Here is a 20,296-nt window from a genome sequence, read left to right as displayed (position 1 = left end):
GAACAGAAGCTGCTTAACCCACACTGTTTCTCGTTCCACTGCCCTATGGAGAAAAGAGGGACGAAGGCAAGAGAGTAGTGCAGATTCTGTGCCGCATCCCTCCTTTGAGGTTTGAACCACAGACAATTTTAATGGCACCTTGGGCCCCTCTAGGCATAGGGTACATGCCTGGACTTGAGGGAGAGTGGGGATTTTTTATTTACAAGATTGAGTGATTTTGAGGTTTTGGAAGAGATTAGATAAGTGTTCCTTTTGGGGTGGTTGCTTCTTGCCCCTCCCAGCCGGCTGCTGTTTACTGTGTCCTTCACACCTGCCTTCCGTTTCCATCAAAGCCCGGGTTAAGGTCTGTATCAGCTAACATGACCCAGCAGCAGGCCTTTGGCAATGCAGATAAGATTGTAGAAGACATTCCCTCGATAGTTCTTATTCTTTCCGTGTCTGGCGGCAGCTTTTGTTTGTCCTCTGCCTTTGCTCCCCTGCATGCTGTGCAAGGTTGCAATTATGAATACCTTTGCAAGAATATTCACCTTTATATTAGATTTTCTTTCTTTTCATATTTATATTTTCTTTTAAGAAAATGAATTTTCAAGTTCCAGAGAGCTCTCTCTCTCTCTTTTTTTTTTAAGAAATTCATTTTGCTTGTGACTTTAACTGCAATACTGATTTGTTTGAGTAATTGCAAATAGTTAAAAAGATTGAATTTGATCATTTTATCCCACATACTAAGACAGTGTATTTGAATTGAATTAAGTATTTGCGATAACTGAATAATGGTGAGATTATGGCTGTGTATATGAATGAAATGAAATTTTTGTGCTAGGGGCTGTATGTGGTTTGCCCTGGGAGGCTGCTGATTCAGTAGAAGCCCATGATGCCACTGACCAAGGCTGACTGCTGTGGTGGCTAGGTGACTGATTTGTTTGTGTGGCTTTTTTCAGGGGGTGATGATTTTCAGTGGAGTAATTATTGATAGCCTAACACTGATAAAGGGATAAAAGAAGTATAATCCTAGTCCAGTCAATCTGATTACGGACCTGAGCTTTGGAAATCAAGCTGTGTGATGCCGTGCCATAGTATCTCTGTCGGTAGAAGAAGGGACAGCACCAGCATGTACTCTGGATGGTTACATGTGAAACAGAGCAATGCCTGGCACATAGGGAGCTAGCTATTGGTTTATTAAGTATCAATCCCTGTCCCAGCCCGCCTTCTCTGTTCCTCCTTTCTTTGCATGTCTTGCCCAGTTTTATCATGAACTGAGTTTTTTCTCTCAGTGATGGCCTCGCTGTTGTGAGGTGAGATCTCGGGAGATGTTCCTGCTTTGCCTTTCCTCCTCTCTCAGCTTCTACCACTGCCTCCTTCCATGAGCCCACATCCTTGCCTTTTCTTTGGTAGAGCTCAAGGGAATTAATTTGTGGTAGTTTTTTTTTTTTTCTCTTCTTTTTGGAAGAGAGGGTAGGTTGGTTACCTAAGAGTTTTAAAAACCTAAAGGCTCCTATTTTACTTTCTACATTCTGTTCTCTTTTCCTTACACATTGAGAATTTATCAAGCCCTAAAAATATTAGTGATTTGGGCAAAACGACTAAGTATTATGTTGGCTATTTGGAAGTTAACATTATTAACAAAATAGCTTATAGAACCAAATAATCTTATTTTTGCTTTCTTGGGCTGAGACTAAATCTAGTACATTTGCAAATGATTATTAAAATCCCACCTTGTATAAAGTATCTTTCTTTAGGGAATACAAAGACTAAGTAGGCTACACAGAGCTTATTCTTAAAACCAGCCTGACCTGAAGCTGATAAACTGACCCAGCCTGACCTGTTTGTGACATCTTTCACACCTTGGAAGGCAAAATTTCCTTTGGCTCATCTAATCAACTAAAGAGTGTGCCCCCACCACCACCCCGACATCTCCCACATGTTGCTTGCCCAACGTTGCTTCTTTAGTCGAAAAGAACAGCTCCCTGGCCTGACCTGTGGTGGCGCAGTGGGATAAAGCGTCAACCTGGAACACTGAGGTTGCCAGTTCGAAACCTTGGGCTTGCCTGGTCAAGGCACCTATGGGAGTTAATGCTTCCTGCTCCTCCCCCTTCTCTCTCTCTCTCTCTCTCCTCTCTCTCTAAAAAAAAATCAATAAATAAAATATTAAAAAATAAAAGAACAGCTCCTGTGAGTGGCTACTTGTTTTGTTTTTATTTTTGTTTGTTTGTTTTTTCCTAATTAGAAGCCCTTCAAACAGCAAGCAGACATCCTTTGTTTATTTGGGCATGGGACACTTGGAGATAGAAAAATATTCAGGATTAAAGATGATCGCAGGGCTGAGGAAATCCCTGTGTGTTCTTTCTGCTCTGCTTTCCCTTGGTCTTGTGAAAAGCTGTCTCCAGACTGGAGGGGATTTTCCTATTGTGTGAGACCCTGACCCTGTGCATGTGCCTGAAGCAGGCACGTAGTTTTTATGTGCGCCTGTTAGCTTGAATTTGTGATACTGATCTGCTTTTTGTCCCTGCTGACGGTTATTATATCTTAATGGGCTAAACACTACTCTAATGATCCTTGTGTATATAATTCTTGGAGTACAGAGCAGGCACCAGAGGACCACATAAAAATGTTTGCCTCAATTTCCCTGCAAAAAAGGAGCCCAGAAACCAGACTTGACCAAGTAACAGATTTTTAAAGGTAAAGGAACCCAATAAAATTACCAGCTTTTCACAGCGTGTCTACTTCCTTTCGGCATATTGTGAGGTGTAGGTGAAATATTCTAGCTGAACTGACAGTGTGAGTGGGAATAACTAAGGAGAGAGGGAGATAAAAGTAAAAACCACCAGCAATGATTGATATTGCAGTAGCAATGAATTGTTGGGGTTTCCCCTTTGTGGATTTGACACTTCACCTTTCTGACACCATCTGCAGGCGTGTTGGTATAATGAGCCCTATACAGACGGGAACAAAAGCTAGAACTACTTGGAATTACTGTATTGGGGCTTTGACCTGTGCTGTAGAATTGTATCAGCTGGTACTTGCTTATTCAATTTATAAAGTAAAAGGTATGTATGGGTGTGCGGAGCTGTGTGAGAGAGAGGAGCAGATGGATAGAGCAAGAGAAACAGTATGGTTTTAAAGTATAAAATGGAGAGAGCTACCTGATCCTAGGTAACTCCAAAAATATTTTAATCAACGATTGATTTCTTTCTACATCATAATCATCACTTAACTAATTAAATGGGTTCATGTAATGCTTATAAGTATGATGGTAAGTGCTTTCCAGAGTCAATTCTGTAATACATTACCCCAGAATTTTGGGAATAAAATAATTAATTACTGATTCTGGTCTTATATAGGAATTTAAACCATTTTTGGTAAATAAAGGGCAGTTATGTACATTCAAGGCAGCTCTCCTAGGAGGGCTAGGACTTAAGCTTTTTTTTTTTTTTTTACTTTTTAGACCTTTGGACAGTAACCTAACCTCCCTTGGTCACTTTGTAGGCTAGAAATGATAGAAATAATTTAAATTCCTTAAAGCTCATATGCTCAACCAGTTGATCTCTTCACAGTGCTCCTTCTACTTCTGAATTTTATATTACTTTTATTTTTAAGATCTTTACATGGCTGAGGAGAAACCTCAGTGGACACTTGGCACTGGTTAGTCTATCATCTACTTCTTCCTTCACCAGTCATTTCCCCTCTCCCCTTCCTTCCCCAGGTCCTGGGGAAAGATTGGCCAGCACGCTCAGTTCTAAAGCTCCTCTACCTATTTCTAAATGTGGGTGGCCCAAAGCTCTTCCCCTCAATCTAGTCGTAAGGTGTCCGAGGGGTTTACACTCCAATTTTCTCAGTCCTGGAGCTAGTTAGCGATGCCACTCTGTATGCCCTCTGCTTTCTCCTCTGCTCCTGTTCTTTCTGTCCACAGTACTTGGGTTTTTGCTACCTTTGTCAAGAGGTTCTAAACCAGCTGTTCCAAATTTTGATGTGTCCTGTGTAATATAACTCGATCCAGTTTACTACCCAACTGGTAACTGCTCAGTGCTTCCCTTCCAGTGTGTCAGGTGCATTGCAAGTTCTTCATCATGGCATTCACAGTCCCACAGATCTTGCTCCAAACTATGTTGGAATCTAATCTTCTTAGTCCACTTAATTGATGTTTTATTCAAGCCCAAAGTGAACCACCTGCCATCTCCTGCACGTTCCGTCAGTCTGTCTGCATCTGCTCTTTCCACTTGGAATGTCTCATGTCCTTCCAGTTGATGTTCACTGGCACTTAATGTAAATTCACAAATTATCATTGCTTGGAACGAATTTGGCTTAACTAATGGTGATTAATAAAGGGGTGTTTCGGGTCTCTGCCTGAAGCTGTATAATAGTTGAATATTTTACTGTTAAAAATTTTCCTCAGTGATATGCTGTTTTAAGGTTTTTGGAGGTTAAGAATGAAGGGAAAAATATTTTTCTTAAAACTGAGAAAATTCACTTGTCACACTTACTTATTTTTTTTTGGTATGGAATATTTGGGCAAGCAATGTTCCTATACTGGATCGAGGCGTGATTATGCAACTCTACTGACTAAGGCTGGATTTTTAAACAGGGACAAACGAGGGTGGGCAAACAACCTTATCAGACATACACCCATACTATTTCATTTGATGAAATCATATCCCTTTTTAACGTACTATATTTTCTTTTCTTCAAGACCCCATGCTCTTTATTCAGAAACTTGGATACCTAAAAGAAGGACTCACTCTTTGGGATTCCTGTAACATCTATCCCGTTCACAGATGCTTAGTTTATTCCTATTGTGCCCCCGAGTCTAAGCTAGGAGCTGGAGTTATCAAGATGATAGAATGATCCCTGACAACAGGGGCTTAGCATCTGGTGGGAGAAGGAAAACTGTTACTCAACATACCACAATACAGGTTCTTAAAGCAGAATTCAATGCCATGGAAGAGGAAGAGTGAGGACGTAATGATGCCAAAATCAAAAGGGTCCTTCCAAGGCAGGGAACTTTTCACCTGGGCCTTGGAGGATGAGGTGTGGGAAGGGAAGAAGCCAGGGCATGTTCAGAAACGGGGAGCTGCCCATTCCGGATGGAGCACAGGGTGCATGGGAAAAATGGAAGTGGGAGGAGATGAGATTGGAAGTATAGATTGGGGCCAGAAGGGGATGTCCTTAAAAATCAGACCAAGGAGTTTGGACTTGACCCAATATTCAAAGGAAAGACATCTGAGGTATTTTAAACACCAAAGTAAAATTTTGAGAACAGTATTTTCAAAAAATGCCTTTGGTAGTATGATGAGGGGTATATTGGTGGGTAAGATGGAAATTAGCGATACAATTAGGTTAACTTTCTGAATTGACCCAATGTCATCTCGTGTTAGACATTTCATACATTATTTTTTGTAGACTTATTTGTGCCCATACCTTTTCTATTAATACTTCCAAAAAGTTGAGCCTCCTTCCTTAAACACTAAAGAACTCTGGAAAGTTTTATATCTAGCACAAAATGCTCAGTAGTTGCAGTCCTTTTTCTAATTCTTTGCAGACATTAGAGCAGGTAAGTCATTAACAAACATTAAAACACATTAACCACTCGTATATTTAAGATCATTATAGTCACAATTCGTAGATACCATTCAGTTTATATCATGCTCCTACTATGCCAAGCATACACAGTGCCTCCCTTAATATTTTCAGTAAGTGGTAGTCCACCTATAATTATGGATGTGTTGAGGCTCAGACAATGTAACCTGCCGAGATCCCATACGGAGGATATTTTGATACCTCCATGACAGTCAGCTTGGTCTTTTTTCTGTACCTTGTGCTTATTTCTTCATCAGAAATAGAAACTTCCTTTTTCAGTTACCTCTCCCTAGAATGCTCTTCTCCCAGACATTCCTAGGACTGACGTTCTCAGCAGTTAGCGACAATGTGACCTCACCAAAGAAGCGTCCCTGAATCATTCAATCTAATGCTGCTCATTTCTCTACTTTATTTTCTTCGTAGTATATCACTATTTGATACTATTTACTTGGGCTTTTTCTTTCCCTTAAGCTAGAGTATGAATTTTGTGAGATTAAGTGCTTTGACTATCTTATACACTTTTAACATATATAATCACAGCATTTGAGCACAGTTTCTAGAACTGAATACACAGTCAACAGATGTTTACTCAAGGACGGGGTGAATGAGTGGTCAGATGTCTCCAGAGTCCACGCTGGTTCTCCTGCCCCATCCTCCCTGAATGTTTCCTTGCTGCTACCTGGCACCCTGGAGTGGCATCAGCTTACCATATAACCTGTCAAAGCATGTATCTGGGACCCAGGCTGATTAACTTTTCAAAATCAAATATTTACTCACTAGGAAAAGAAACCCACTGATCATTCTTCCTCATTAGTTAAGGTTACTCAACTATATCTAAGCTTATAGTTCATACATAATACCAAGGATGTATGATTAGAAGTGAACATCTCTGGTAAATTATATTAAAATTTCATCTTTTCTCTCTGCATTCCTGTTGGCTGATTTATGTAGGAAAATATTGGAATTTACATAAAATAGACACTATTCCTGGCCAGTTTCTGTCTTATAAAGCAACAGGCATGTTAAAGTGCATGGTCTATCTAATAAACTAGCGAATTCAGATTATCTCCACATTGAAAGTAACAGTCCTGGGAGGGTAAATTCTTTATTTCTTTTACCTCAAACTGCATTTTTCATTTATGGTTTCAGATTGGCTTTTTCAGAGGTATAATTTTTCTTGGTGGAATCTGAGATGACTGCCTTTGTCACTAGCATGTTAACCTCTTCTTTTCTCACTACCCCGTGTACCTAGGAATAGCTCGCTGATTAACTCCTAAGTTAGAGAAGGTGGCCTGGGAAGGAATTTTAAGTACATTTCTCGGTGTTCTGTGAAGTTACATGAGCTTAGCTGAGTTAATTAGCTTTTTAAAAATTGTATAAAGAGGTTCGTATGATTATAAACTACAGAAGAAGCAAAACAACTTGAAAGCAACCTGCCCTTCACCTTGATCCCACCTTCTCTGAGAACTGTGTTGTAATGCCAATGAACAGAAGAATGCTTGACGAGCTGAATGTTAAGGCATTCTAAATATCACTGGTTGGTTTAATAAAATTAATTAGCCTGCCACGGAGAAAATTTACTAGCGTGCTGGTTAATTTCACAATGTAAAGTCAGAGAAGGAAGGTGGGGTTGAGGAAACAAACCTTATTAGTTTTGAATAATTATTTAAAGATGTGGAGCAGCCTATTTCAAACACTTTGATTGCCAAATTCATTAAGGTTTTAAATTCAATGTTTGCATCCTGGTTTATAAGGGAAGGAATCTCTCTAGATGAAATCATAAGCATATTAGTTAACAGCTAAGTGACGTATTTAAGATATAGAATAACAAGTCGAATTCTAATAAAACCGTGGGAAGGAGAATTTACCTTAACACTGACTCTTGGGAGGTTTCCATAATCTTAATTTGCCATTGATGCAATTATTGCTTTTTCTTGTCTTTCTAACCCGAACAAGATGTTTGCAGTGGCCATGGAAAGGTGCCTGAAATCACATGCCTGAATTCATTTAATTTGCCAACATTGTCTTTTTTCTCTCTCTCTTTCTGGTAATGGGCAAGAGTCACTTCTGGTGCATTAGGTACTAAATCTCTTCAATTACCAGCCGGGAAGAAAGATTTAAAATCGCGCTTCAAACCTACAAACTGATTTAGTTTTAAAGCACATACACTTCTCCTGTGGAGCCTAAATTAAACTGCAGAAAGGACACAGAGTTGAGGAATTACTCCAGGCAGGCCAATGCTCAGGCCGGGAAGAGCAACCAACCATTCTGGTTTCTTTCACTGGGGCCCCTCGTGCAAAAAAAGGACAGGGACAATGCTAGGAGATACAACTTTGTATAAGAAAGTGCAATATTATATTGCTTGGAAGCTAGATGTGGAATAAATGTTAGTGTGGGGGAGTCTAATCAAACCTGTTATTTTTTTTTTCTCCTCTCTTGTGGGTGCTCGGCAGCCATTTTCAACGTGGATGACTCTGTGGTTGATCTAGAGACCCTGGCGGCCTTATATGAAAACGTGAGTATCAAAGACACATGGAGCCAGAGTTTCCAGATTTCCGTGCCTTTACTAACTAACGAATATGTTAAAATCTAAAAAATAAACAAGCCACGGTTACATGTGACTCCTCCCTCCTGAGGAAGCCGTGCAATGGTCGGCGGAGCCACCCGTTCCCGCCCGTCGGCAGTGAAGGTGTCGCCATAGCGTGGATGAGATTATGGCCCAGAAATGCAAGGTCCAGTAGGAGCAGACATGAGAAAAGCAGTAGGTTCCTCCCCACCAGTCTGGTGCCTGAGTTAGTCCAGTCCTTCGCACAACTGCCAGGGAGGGTGACTCAGGGTGGAGAGCACGTCTATGCCGCTCCACCCTGCAGCTTGCGGCCAGAGTCAGTGAAGGTAAGCCACAGACTGGGTGTCGGTGTCCACCAGGGTCTTCCTCTGAGGACGGGTCATGCTGACACCATGTTACTGTCAGTCCCAGTGAGCTGATGGTGCGGAAGGCGGGGAGCAGCCTCGGATGGGGGAGTGGGTTTGGGAGTTAGAGTCAGACAGGTCCGGGTCTTTCACTGACTGCTGGGTGGCTGTGGGCCAGTTAAACTCCTTAAGCCAGTCTGGTTATCAGTACGATAGGAACTATAATGAGCTCTACCTGTTTTATTATGAGTATTAAAAGATGATTCTATATATATATAGTAGTAGCAATGTACTTTGAAAGTAAAAGCACTGTTCGTATAGATGGTCTTTTAGTCTGGGTTATGTGTGGAAATAACAAGCCCAGTTGTGAGATGTCTTGAGAGGATGACACAGGAGAGTCAGAATTCCTGGGACTGTTCACTGGTCGGTTCACTGACTTGGTCAGTATTTGAAAATAGATTGAACCAGATCTTTTTCCTGAAATAATGGTATTTCCCAGGTGGCTGCCCAGAGCTCTATAATATGAATAGTCACTGAACTAAAAAAAAAAAAAAAAAAGATTCATTTCAAGGCTTATGTACCCAGCATCTTACAGCTCTTACCGAATATTTTCATAGTGTGATAAAACAGCCCAGTAGGATTGCCAGTTCCCTACACGTTTTTACATCTCCTTTATATGTATCAGGAGCTGTTTAGAACTCCTGGGTGAGAACTTCACATATTTTCAGCAGTAAGGCCTTCACTGATAGACAAGAAGGCACACAAATACAGTACCAGGCTATCAGGAGCTGATGTCACAGAAGGCAGCAGAAGGCAGTTTGTTATTGTGGGAGAAAGAGAGATTCTGAGTCAGCCCCTTTACCAGGTGCTTAATGTAAGCCTCAGAGGAATCATCTGTAAAAGTGAGGGAATAGCAGTTGATGTCGAAGAACTTTGTAAAAGGCAAAGTGCCTTCTGGATGCTTTTTGTTGTTGTCATGGGCTCAGGACTGTGTATACGGTCAGCAATTGTTAGCTCACAGTAGAGGTAAGTTGCATACGACTGAAATAGTTGGATAAGTTTAGAAAGTATGAGACCAGATGCCAAAATAAGCGGTACAGACAAGGAATGCTCCTGAAATTTAGAAGAAAAGACAATGGTGAGAGAAATAAAGTCAGGAGCCTGCATAAATTAGGAGGGCTGTTGGGAGTCAGGGAGCAAATGCTAAGGACAACTTGACCCATATCTGCTTACAGGCAAACAGAAAGAGGATTCAAAGGTAGCAACCCAATGTCCTGGCTTCTGTATCCAGCTAATGTCATTTGTTATGACCATTGGTGAAAGCCAGGGATTCTCACACATTAGCATGTACCGGAATCACTTGGGGGGCTTGCTGGCCCCACCCTGGAGTTTCTATGTCTGGGGCAGGGCCAAAATTTTGCATTTCTAGCTAGTAACTGGTGATACCGATATTGCTGGTCCAGAAGCCACACTTCGAGACACATTGCTTTAGACAGACTCTCATGGCTCTTTTGTGTGTGTTTTGTTTTGTTTCCTTTTTATCACAGAGAGCCCAAGAGGATGAATTGGTTAAAATAAGAAAGTATTATGAGACATCCAAAGAAGAAGAACTGAAGCTGCTGGATAAACCTGAGCAGTAAGGATGCTTGAACACTTTCCTGGTGGGCCGAAAGCGCAGCCTCTCTCTTCCTGCCTCCCAGATCGGCACATTCACCTCTGGATTGTGCAGAGTCTCGGCTTCATCATTCCTGTGACCTATTGCAAGTGGCAGGATGACCTGACTGCTGGGAAAGGCAGCCAGGAGATTTGTGCTGCTGGATAAGATATTTCTCAACCCTTTTCCCCATCCCTCGTGACTCCCCTTTCTTGCCCTAGCAACTTATTAATTCCTTCTAGACTAAACATTCTGGCCAAAAGGGTAACTGAGGAAGGAAGGCATTGCTCTGTGTAAGGTTCTGCTGATGCAGTTAAAAAGCTGATGTCAGAGCACAGCACTGAACTGGATTTTCCTAGCTGTCGTATCCAGTAAATGTAGCCTGAGTGTGCCAGCTTCCCCCACATTTCTTACCCGTGACTTTTTCATCTGAGCTTGGTGTGCGCTCTTCTCTTAAATTCACTATCTAGAATCATTTGATCTATAGCTTGCGGTGTCCTTCCACAGCCTTTGAAAACCCAGAACTCTAATGTGCAGCTGAGTGACTCTTGTCCTTGACTGGGCTCTTAGGGTCTGCAAACCACAGATAAGCTTCTGCAGCTCTGCAGCCCCCAGCCCCCACCCAGGACTCGGAGAGAACGTGAAATTGATCCAGAGGAGAGAGATGGCTCCTCTGCCTGTTGCTGTCCTGAGTGCTTCACGTTCGATTCAGGCCACCCCTCTCAACCTGGAGATGAGGCTAGGGTAGAAAATACAGGGAAAATGGAGTGATCTAGTTTAGGGTAACAAGTCAGCCCTAGAGACATTTAAGTTCTGTGGCTGGTACAGACACTTCCTGACTTGCCCTTGAGTCCCCTAGAATGCACCTCTGTCCTTGGATGCCTGGACTTTCCAGTCCAGAAAAACATCTCCAAGTGGCCATCTGGGGGACTTCTACGTATACACACACTCGGTTATTGACAGACGTTCGTGATCATTTGGGAACTTCAGGCAAATTGTTCTCCCATTCAGCATAGGTCAGGACCACCCCCCCCCCCTTTATTTAACTCATGAAGCCTGGGAATTTTGCAAATCAATGCAAATGCAGTTCCACTGCCCTCAAGTTCCACCAGCTTGAGTCATCCTCCTGAACAAGCCCCAGCCCTGACAGGTTCTGTGGTCCATGCCCAAGTCATGTTTCCTAGTACGATAAATTAATTCCCACTGACAAGCTCGTCACTGAAAAGTAAGTGACTAATAATGGAATATTTAGACACTGAAAAGGCCACGGGGAATATTTGAAGACTATCTTAGTCAGCTTGGGCTGCTATCAAAGAATACCCTAAACTGGTTGACTGGTAAACAACAGGAGCTTATTTCTCACAGTTCTAGAGGCCGGAAGTCTGAAATTAGGGTGCGAAGGTGGTCGGGTTCTGGTGAGGGCTCTCTTCTAGGTTGCAGACTGCTGACTTCTCTTTGTATCCTCACATGGCTGAAAGCAAAGAGAGGAAAGAAGCAAGCTCTGTGTCTCTTTTTCTAAGGGCACTAATCCTACTCATGAAGGTTCCACTTTCATGACCTAATTACCTCTAAGGGCACTAATCCTATTCATGAGGGTTCCACCTTCATGACCTAATTACCTCTTATAGGCCCTACTTCCTAATGCCTATCACATAGGGGTTAGAATTTCAACTTATGAATTGGGAGCAGGGGCACAGACATTTAGCCTTTTGCAGGGACAGTAGGGCATATCAAGCATTTGGGTAGTGTCAACTATGCCATGTTGAGCAATGACACTCTAAGCCTAGAGTTGGCAAACATTTCCTGTAGAGGACTAGACAGTATTTTAGGTTTTGTGGACTATGCAACCTGTTGGAACTACCCAAGTCTGCCATTGTAGTGCAGAAACAAATGGGCGTGGCTGTGCCCCAGTAAAATTTTCTTTATGAACACTGAAATTTGAATTTCATTCTATATATCATGGATTGTTAACCTTCTACTGATTTTTATTCCAACCTTTTAAAAATGATAAAATCATTCCTAGTTGGTGGATCTTACAAACAAGTGGTGGTCTGAATTCGGCCCCCTGGGCTACAATTTGCAACGCCTGCTCTAAGCTATGGGAATGGCCAACCCAGTAAGAGAACAGTGGGTTTCTGCTCCTGGGAGTGTCCCCGTTTCCTTTTGTATTAACACCTTTCTAGCATTAGTTTTCAAGGTTAATTGCCAGGACACATAATAATGGTGGCAGGTAATTAACATATAATGTATTATTCCTGCTTTCTCTACTGATGATCTGGATAGAAGAGCATTTTTAAAGTTTGTAAATAGTTGTAACCACTTCTTGGACATGCTGAGTTGTTCCTGACTGCCAGGAGGCCTGTTGTGTTGTCCTGACAAGGTGTGGTATGCTTGGGCTCCGCTGCTGGAGGCTGAGGCACAGGGACACGGGGACTTCAGGCCTGGGTGAATGTCACCTTTGCTGTCAATGCCCGGCGCAGTAGAGTATTTGTTTGATTTATACCAGCATCTGATTTCCTGGCAAGGTATTTGCCATTAGCTCCAAGTTAGTTGACTAAATGCATGTTTTACATACTGGAAAATATGAATCATTTATAGCTTTGGCATTGCAGTTTTCTAAAAACCCTGTGGTGCCCAGTCCTATAAATCACAGCACGGAGAGGCTGGCCTCATCACTCACCTCATCAGTTTTCTTGCACCCCAGTGCCAGGTTTAGAGAGCCATTTCCCGTAAAAGTGTCACCTGCCTGGGACCAGACTGTCTGAGAGCCACTCCCTTCAGAGATGTCTCTCAACTCTTTACGCTCTGTCTTGGGATGGCGGTGAGGTGAGGTGAGGCTCTGTTGGGTTTGATTAAGCCCAACACAAGTTTTTTGTGGCCTAGAATGAGGGTACAAAATACAGCCATATTGGGATGCTCCACCAGGATGCACAGATATCCTGAGGCTGCCACAAAGAAGACACATTGACTTCTGAAACCAGGCTCTGTGAGTGTGGTGCTCTATAGAAGAACACAGGCTACAGCATGAAATGATGCTGTGTACACCGCCCCTACGTGCACACACGTCAGAGATAATACCATTCTGGGGTTTGGGAATGTAAAGCCAACTATTAGTCCCTTGCAACCAATGGACCACATTGCATTATCCCATTTCTCAGGGTGAGATGTCAAACTTCTCTCCTATATACAGGCTGAAATTGTAGTCCTTCCTGGGGAAATAGGCCTGCCTTGGATAAAGAAAGGAAAGATCCCTAGTTTGTGACTTCTTTGGGGTATATTTGGGCCAATTTATTATTGGCCCTCAGGTATGAAGTTAGTTTGTCCAAAGGAAATGAATCTATATATATTCTTAAGTACCAAGGCCCTAAGTCCTACATTAAGAGTTCTTATGGGTATTAAATAAAATACCATTGGGAGATAAGGTACTTAACAGACACTTGCTTTATAGCCTTTGAGGTTACTTATACTTCTGATATTTTCCCAGATAGATGAGAAAGGATTATAGTACTCTTCCTGAAGGCTTTGCATGGCTATTTTTAGACAGTGACAAAAAATCATTTTTTTACCCAAATTTGCTTTTCCATCATATCTTCACATTCCATCAGGTGCCCAAGTCAAAAATCTACAAGTCATTCTGGACACTACTCAGAACCCTTTGGGACTGGCCGGTTACTCCGGTTCTTGCTGCCCTCGTAGCTTTCTTGTTCACTTGCCCTCCCCGTCCACGCTGCGAGCCCTCTTCTTTTCCATCTCACAATATTGCAGCTGCAGTTGTGTAGGTCTCCCTGCCTCAAATCTATCACCACCAATCAATCGGCCAAGCCACGGCCACGCTGATTTTCTAAAATAAAATTAGCAGAAAGGATCATTTCTCTGTTTAAAACCCTTCATTCATTTAGAAAAAGTTTAAAATCTTTAGAACACCAAGCCCCATTGTAGCATCTACTCCTCACCTCCCCTACACACATCACTCAGCCCATCCAGGCTCTGCCCGGCAGTCTATGCGCGTTCTGCGTGAGCCCCAGAGAGCACCAGGAAGCCTCGGCCAACACTGTCCCTCTGGGGCTCTAGCTTCGGGGCTCCTCCTGCGGCTTCCATAGCTCCTGCAGTTGCTTTCATCTCTGATAGCACTTGTCACACTCCATGATAATTGTTGTTCTCAGGTTATCCAGAAGAAACTGTGTACCAGTTAAATTCTGTTCTCGGGTCTGAGCATGGTGCCGGACACAGTCTAAATGCTTCAGAGCTGACCAAAGTCAGTCTTGGTGACCAATGTTCTGGGGTTCATTTTTAGTGACACATTTTCTATAGTTCTAACCAAAAAATCATGCAAAATTCCTTCCTTTCCCTTCCCCCTCCAACTCTGGATATGTGTCTCAGCCCTTTCTCCACGCACAGGACTTGCCTCTGCGGTTCCGTCGCCTGACTCCTGCCAGCCCTTACCCAGGGGCCTTTATTCTGGAGAGCCTGCCTCCTGGGTAATGTAAGCTGGTGAGCCTGCGTGCTCGTCTCCTCATATCGGTCCTAAACCTCCTGCTGTGGGACTGGACATAAGTAATTGTTTATCTAGCATCTCCTCTTCGTCATCGGTGCCCTTGTTTGGGTGTTGAGCCATACTCTCACGCAGTCTCTGTGACTGCTCCCCCAGGCTCGCTTACCCGAGGAAGTGTCCCGAGTATTCCCAGGGTCTGGGGCCTATGTGGGGCGGAGAGTCTCATGGTCACCTTTGGAAGCAGAGAAGTGCAGGGCACTCCCCTTGAGGTGGCTCTCAGCAGCATCTGAGCAAATAAAATCCCGACACTCAGCACAGGACCAAATGCCCCCAGGCTCACAAGTTTTTTTACTGCTCCTATTTGAAAAGTGGCAACACCCCTGATTCTAGGCATGAAGTCAGTGGTTTAATTCTACTTTTATGAAGAAACAATTTACATAAAAATATAATTTTTTTCATCTTGTCCTATTTCTGAGTTTCTATGGTTTTTTATCCCACGACATGCTTTTCATAATAACCCATTATAGGACTTTAAAACAAAGTTGTGGTTCTTTAATGGCTATTCTTGGCTTCATCTCAGTGTCATTAAAAGAAGAAGATGTCACCCGGTTGTGGGATAAATAAAAGAAACAGCTGATAATTAGAAACTTTCAAAAACCCAGAGCTCCCTGAAATAAAGTAAAAGAGGCACAGAACGTAAGCTGAGGGAATGCTTTGGGCACGGAGGGAGGGCGGCTCCAGCTTGCTCCTTTATAAAAGGATTCTTGGGGTGAGATTGCAAAATGTCAAAAGTAAAAATGTTATGAGTTGACTGAGCCTTTCAGAAATAGCAGGTACTAAGCATTTCAACCCCAAAATGAATTTAATTGCTGTGAGTGGATTCTCTCCTTTTCTGAATTCATGGCCAACTCTTTCCACCGTTTTAGTTTTCTGCCCCGTCCTCTCGTGGTTGGCCTGCAGAGTAGGCAGCTCTTCCAACTTCGTTTTGCAAAGGGCTCCAGTGCCCAGCTGCTTAAACAGTGAGCTTTTGTGTGTAGGTCAGGACTCATCTTTAGCTTTTAAGATCTACCTGGCCCTAGTTTTTAAGAGACTTTAGATTGTGTCTACTTAATGAGTGACTGCTTTGTTCCAAGTACTGAGCTATGAGCTCTGTGTCTATAGGTAAATTAATGTGGAAACAGGAACAAATATTGGTAGAATAGGGACATTATCCACTATTATCTAATACACGGGGCAAAACACAGTAGTAACCTCACTCCAGTAAAAGACATTGTATCGCTTGTCTACAGATATTTACCTCTAATGTTCACTTTACTCTTCCTGTGTAAATATATCCTCAGAGAGTGCTACATTATAAAGGGGATGTATTTTTTTCTCATACACTAAAGATCAGCTCTTGTCTTTTGGGTTGAGTCTCCTATGCGGGTAGCAGTAGATAACTTGTTGTGGTTTGGTATTAATTGCACTAACTTCCTGTTCCTAAAGTAATTTATACACCATGCATTTTACTTTTCTTGTGATTTTTATACGAAGCTAGGTGGATTCCTTCTTTACTTTTACAGATTTTTACACGAGTTGGCCCAGATCCCTAATTTTGCTGAACGGGCGCAGTGCATCATCTTAAGGTCTGCCTTTTCGGAGGGCATCACCTCCGTGCATAGAAAAGTCGAGATCATCACACGAGCGTCTAAGGTATGTTTTCTGTAGAAGTGAAAAAGATAACTTTTTCCTTATTATGGGTAAAAGAGAATGTTGGGAATGGGAGAGGTCAAGGAGAGCCCCTTTGCCAAAACCTTTGGGATTTAAGATTGTATGCTTTTCTAAATATAGCTGTGCCGATGATCCTGCCTAAGTGTGAGTAGGTGTGTGCTTGCAGATGAGGTTGGGGGGGGAGATGGGCAGGAGAGAGAGAAGGGGAAAAGTGACATTTTTACAGATTTCTTCTCAAGTATTCCAAATACTTTCCAGCCTACATACTGGCCATTTAAAACTAACCCAAATAGAATAGTTTGTTTTTCACTCGCCTCTTGGATTACAAAAGGGTTCTTTTGCCTTAGACTCATGAATTTGATCATCTGAAATGTGCTACACAGTGAAATAAAAATATTCTAGAGATTTGATAAAGGAAATATATGATTATGTTAATGAATGATGAGCAAATATATTTTTGTTGGCTTTGCCACATGGCTTTCCATTATAAAGTTAAGTCCTTGGCTTTTTCTCACAGTGACCCATGTCCTTAAGAACATAATCCTCTTCACAAATACTGTAATATTTAGTTGCTTATCTGAAGGCATGATATTTTTCTTTTAAAATATAAAAGATTTCAATAAGGAGAGCATAACTATTACCAAAGTATATTTTACACCCTCTAATATTAACCAAAAAGGCCAGCACAGAGTCAGCCTAGAGTTGTACCTGGCTTTCTTTTCTCTAAAATAAAGGAAAATAAAGTCAACTAAGACTGTGGAGAAAGAGAGAAAGTATCTGAAAATCTGGCACTGGCTGGATATCTCCGCTGGTTAGAGCATCGTCCTGAAGCACAGAGGTTGACATTTCTATCCCTTGGCAGGGCACATACAGGAACAGATCTGTGTTCCTCTCTCTCTCTCTCTCTCTCTCTCTCTCTTCCCCCTCTCTCCCTCCCTCTCCCTTCCTCTCTTGCGAAAACATTAATAAAATTTTAATTTAACAAAAGGACATCTGCACTTGAAGCAAAAGAGAGAAAGAGGAAAAACAAATGAGATGGGCATCTGAAGTAAACCATAAGCACCTTGAAATTATAAATTAATATAATCCTGACCCATGGTGCAGTGGATAGAGCCTCTTCCCGCAGTGCTGAGTTTGCTGGTTCAATTCTGGGTTTGACAGTTCAATCCTGAGGGCACCAGCTGCATCTCGAGGTCACTGGGACCCAGAGGTTGCTGGTTTGAGCCCTGGTTAGGGCACATATGAGAAGCAATCAATGGCTACACCACTATGTGGAACAACAGGTTGATGCTTCTGTCTCCTTCTCTCTCCATCCTTGTCTCAAATCAATGGGGAAAAAATGTTAGTAGATGTATCCTTAATAAGCATAGCCTCTGGCCTTGAAATACTTTATTGTAGTTCACCTCTGAGGATTATACCCACAGATAAGGAAGAAGAGACTTGCTATTATAACTACCTTACACTTAACTGTACTGTTTATATATATAGTCTAAAAACAGATCCTCAAATGATATTAAACCGCTTTCTCCTCACAAGTCATCAAACATGAGGCCTTACTATAACAGCTCTTTTCAATTTATAATTACTTTCAAATAAGTACAGTTTTTACAAAATAAAACTGGCTCAAATGGAAAGATAAATACTAATATTTAACCCTCCTATTAAAACCTGTACAGTTTATAATTCATTGAAAGGACAGAAAATGATGACTCTGACTCTTAATGTATTGTTTTAAAGACACTTATGGCTTAAAGTGTATTTTGCATTTCAATAGCTGTTAACCTGCTTGATGACATGCCACCCAACAGCCTATTGGGTACTTGATAAAATATTTGTTGTTGAATGAACATAGGTATATGTGGAGTTCAGCCACATAGTAATTGGTGTTTGCCATCACAGGGCTTGCTGCACATGAAGAGTGTGAAGGACATTTTGGCCCTCATTCTGGCTTTTGGAAATTATATGAATGGAGGAAACAGGACTCGGGGACAAGCAGATGGATATAGCTTAGAAATTCTGCCCAAACTCAAGGATGTCAAGAGTCGGGTATATATTTGTTTCATAATGAATGTCTACGATCTGCCTTTATTTTCTTTTTTCTTTTTTTTCTTTTTTTTCTTTTTTTATTTTTCTGAAGCTGGAAACGGGGAGAGACAGTGAGACAGACTCCCTCATGCGCCCGACCAGGATCCACCCAGCACGCCCACCAGGGGCGATGCTCTGCCCACTAGGGGGCAATGCTCTGCCCCTCCGGGGCGTCGCTCTGCCGCGACCAGAGCCACTCTAGCACCTGGGGCAGAGGCCAAGGAGCCATCCCCAGTGCCCAGGCCATCTTTGCTCCAATGGAGCCTTCTGCCTTTATTTTCTTTCTCCACCTATAATTAAAAAAAAAAAGTATTAAGTATTTCTGATTGTTACATTTATCTCTGTTCTCCTCCTAACAACATATTTTCCTTTTCTTTCTTTTGACTTTTGAATAAAGATAGCTTTTTTGTTTGATATTATTTTGATGGTAAAATTTCCTATATTTGTTTGCTCTAAAATATGCAGGTGTTGAACTGCAATGAGAAAATGAAACAAATAGCATATGATGTTAGCCATAGCACAAGGCTTGAATTTAGTGCTAACCACTTGTAACTTACTCGTTCCTATTCCTGCATGTGGAGCAGGGTTGAATCACCAACTGAGCTGAGCATTTGAATTATTCTTTTGCCCACAACAATTGGGCTGGATGCTACTGTCAGACTCTCTGAGCCTGATGATCATTTGGCTCCACACCCCTGCAGAGCCACCTCTTTAGAAACAAGCAGCCTATACCTAGGCATCCCATGGGGGGCACCGGGTGTGGAGGGAGGGAAACACAGAAGCAAATTAGAATTAGACCCATGTGAACAAGACTCAAAGGCTGCCTTGTGGGAGGGCCTGCTCACTCCTGGCCTCCCAGGGTCATAAAGTGGCATGGCATTCCTTTTAAGCTGTCCTGATTGTTTTTCACGCCATTAAGAACACACATCTTTTGAAAGGTGGGAAGGGAGGGATGTTTTTCTGTTCTGGTCCCTGGTTCCCTTTAGCCCTCCCCTGCCCCCTCCTATCCTGGCTTTAGGACAGAAAATAGACAGTGTTTTGTTTATTTTGTTTGTTTGTTTTAGCCATTACCTCAGAGGCCTTATGGATTATTTGTTTTGTTTTGTTTTTATGCCACAAAGAATAGTGTAGTATCATTTCTTTGTACAGATGCCATAAAAAAATGGATGGGACAAGAAGAAGGGAGGGAAATCTTGCCGGTCTCAAACAGAACTTGGACCAGGTATCACAAATTAAAAGAATTAGGGCCACAAACCGAGATTTTGGCTCTCAACTACATACAGCAGTCTCATGTGAATGATTTTCATTTAAGCTTCTCTTTTAAACCTAGGATAATGGGATTAATCTGGTGGACTATGTCGTGAAATACTACCTGCGTTACTATGATCAGGTAAGAAAAGACATTATGTGGAAAACTAAGGTAAGGGGATTTCAACTCTTACACATTGTTGGCATTCAGAAATTGGATGACGGATGGATGGATGAATTTCAAGTCCAACGTAGAATTTGAGAGCTGTCCAGCCTCCTCGGTTTACAAATGGGAACACTGAAGCCAAGAGAGTTTAGTTGACTCTTGTAAAGAGAGCATTATTCAGTGGTACTGACTCTCAATCCACTATTCGACATAGCTTCAGAGAGACCCCAGTTATCTCAGTGCCTTCTGACTAGATTGTCAGGGCCTTTGTGACATCTATATTCAGTCAGTTATTGGTTAAATTTGAGACTAGATCCTGGGATGCAGACCAAAATTTAGGAAAGTAATAGTAACATAACACCCGATGTACTATTGGTAATGTTCATCTGTGAACAAGGTGAAGATGTAGAATCTGAAATCTCTCCTCTTTGCTTAAATTACATTTGCAATCAGGAGTGAA

The 20,296-nt window shown here is 42.0% G+C and overlaps 1 protein-coding gene across 4 annotated transcripts in view; it reads left to right on the top strand.

Moving 5' to 3' along the window:
* Window positions 1-20,296, top strand: part of FMN1 (formin 1) — a 447,836-nt gene that overhangs the window by 296,095 nt on the left and 131,445 nt on the right. For all 4 annotated transcript variants that reach the window (XM_066341834.1, XM_066341832.1, XM_066341833.1 and 1 more), the window contains 5 exons: window positions 8,025-8,086; window positions 10,029-10,117; window positions 16,190-16,319; window positions 18,237-18,383; window positions 19,753-19,812. In XM_066341834.1, coding sequence (XP_066197931.1) covers window positions 8,025-8,086; window positions 10,029-10,117; window positions 16,190-16,319; window positions 18,237-18,383; window positions 19,753-19,812 — 488 coding nt within the window. The remainder of the gene's footprint in view (window positions 1-8,024; window positions 8,087-10,028; window positions 10,118-16,189; window positions 16,320-18,236; window positions 18,384-19,752; window positions 19,813-20,296) is intronic.

Source organism: Saccopteryx leptura, chromosome 6 (assembly GCF_036850995.1).
Source record: "Saccopteryx leptura isolate mSacLep1 chromosome 6, mSacLep1_pri_phased_curated, whole genome shotgun sequence".
Taxonomy (NCBI): Eukaryota; Metazoa; Chordata; class Mammalia; order Chiroptera; family Emballonuridae; genus Saccopteryx; species Saccopteryx leptura.
This window is presented reverse-complemented; position numbering and strand designations above follow the sequence as displayed.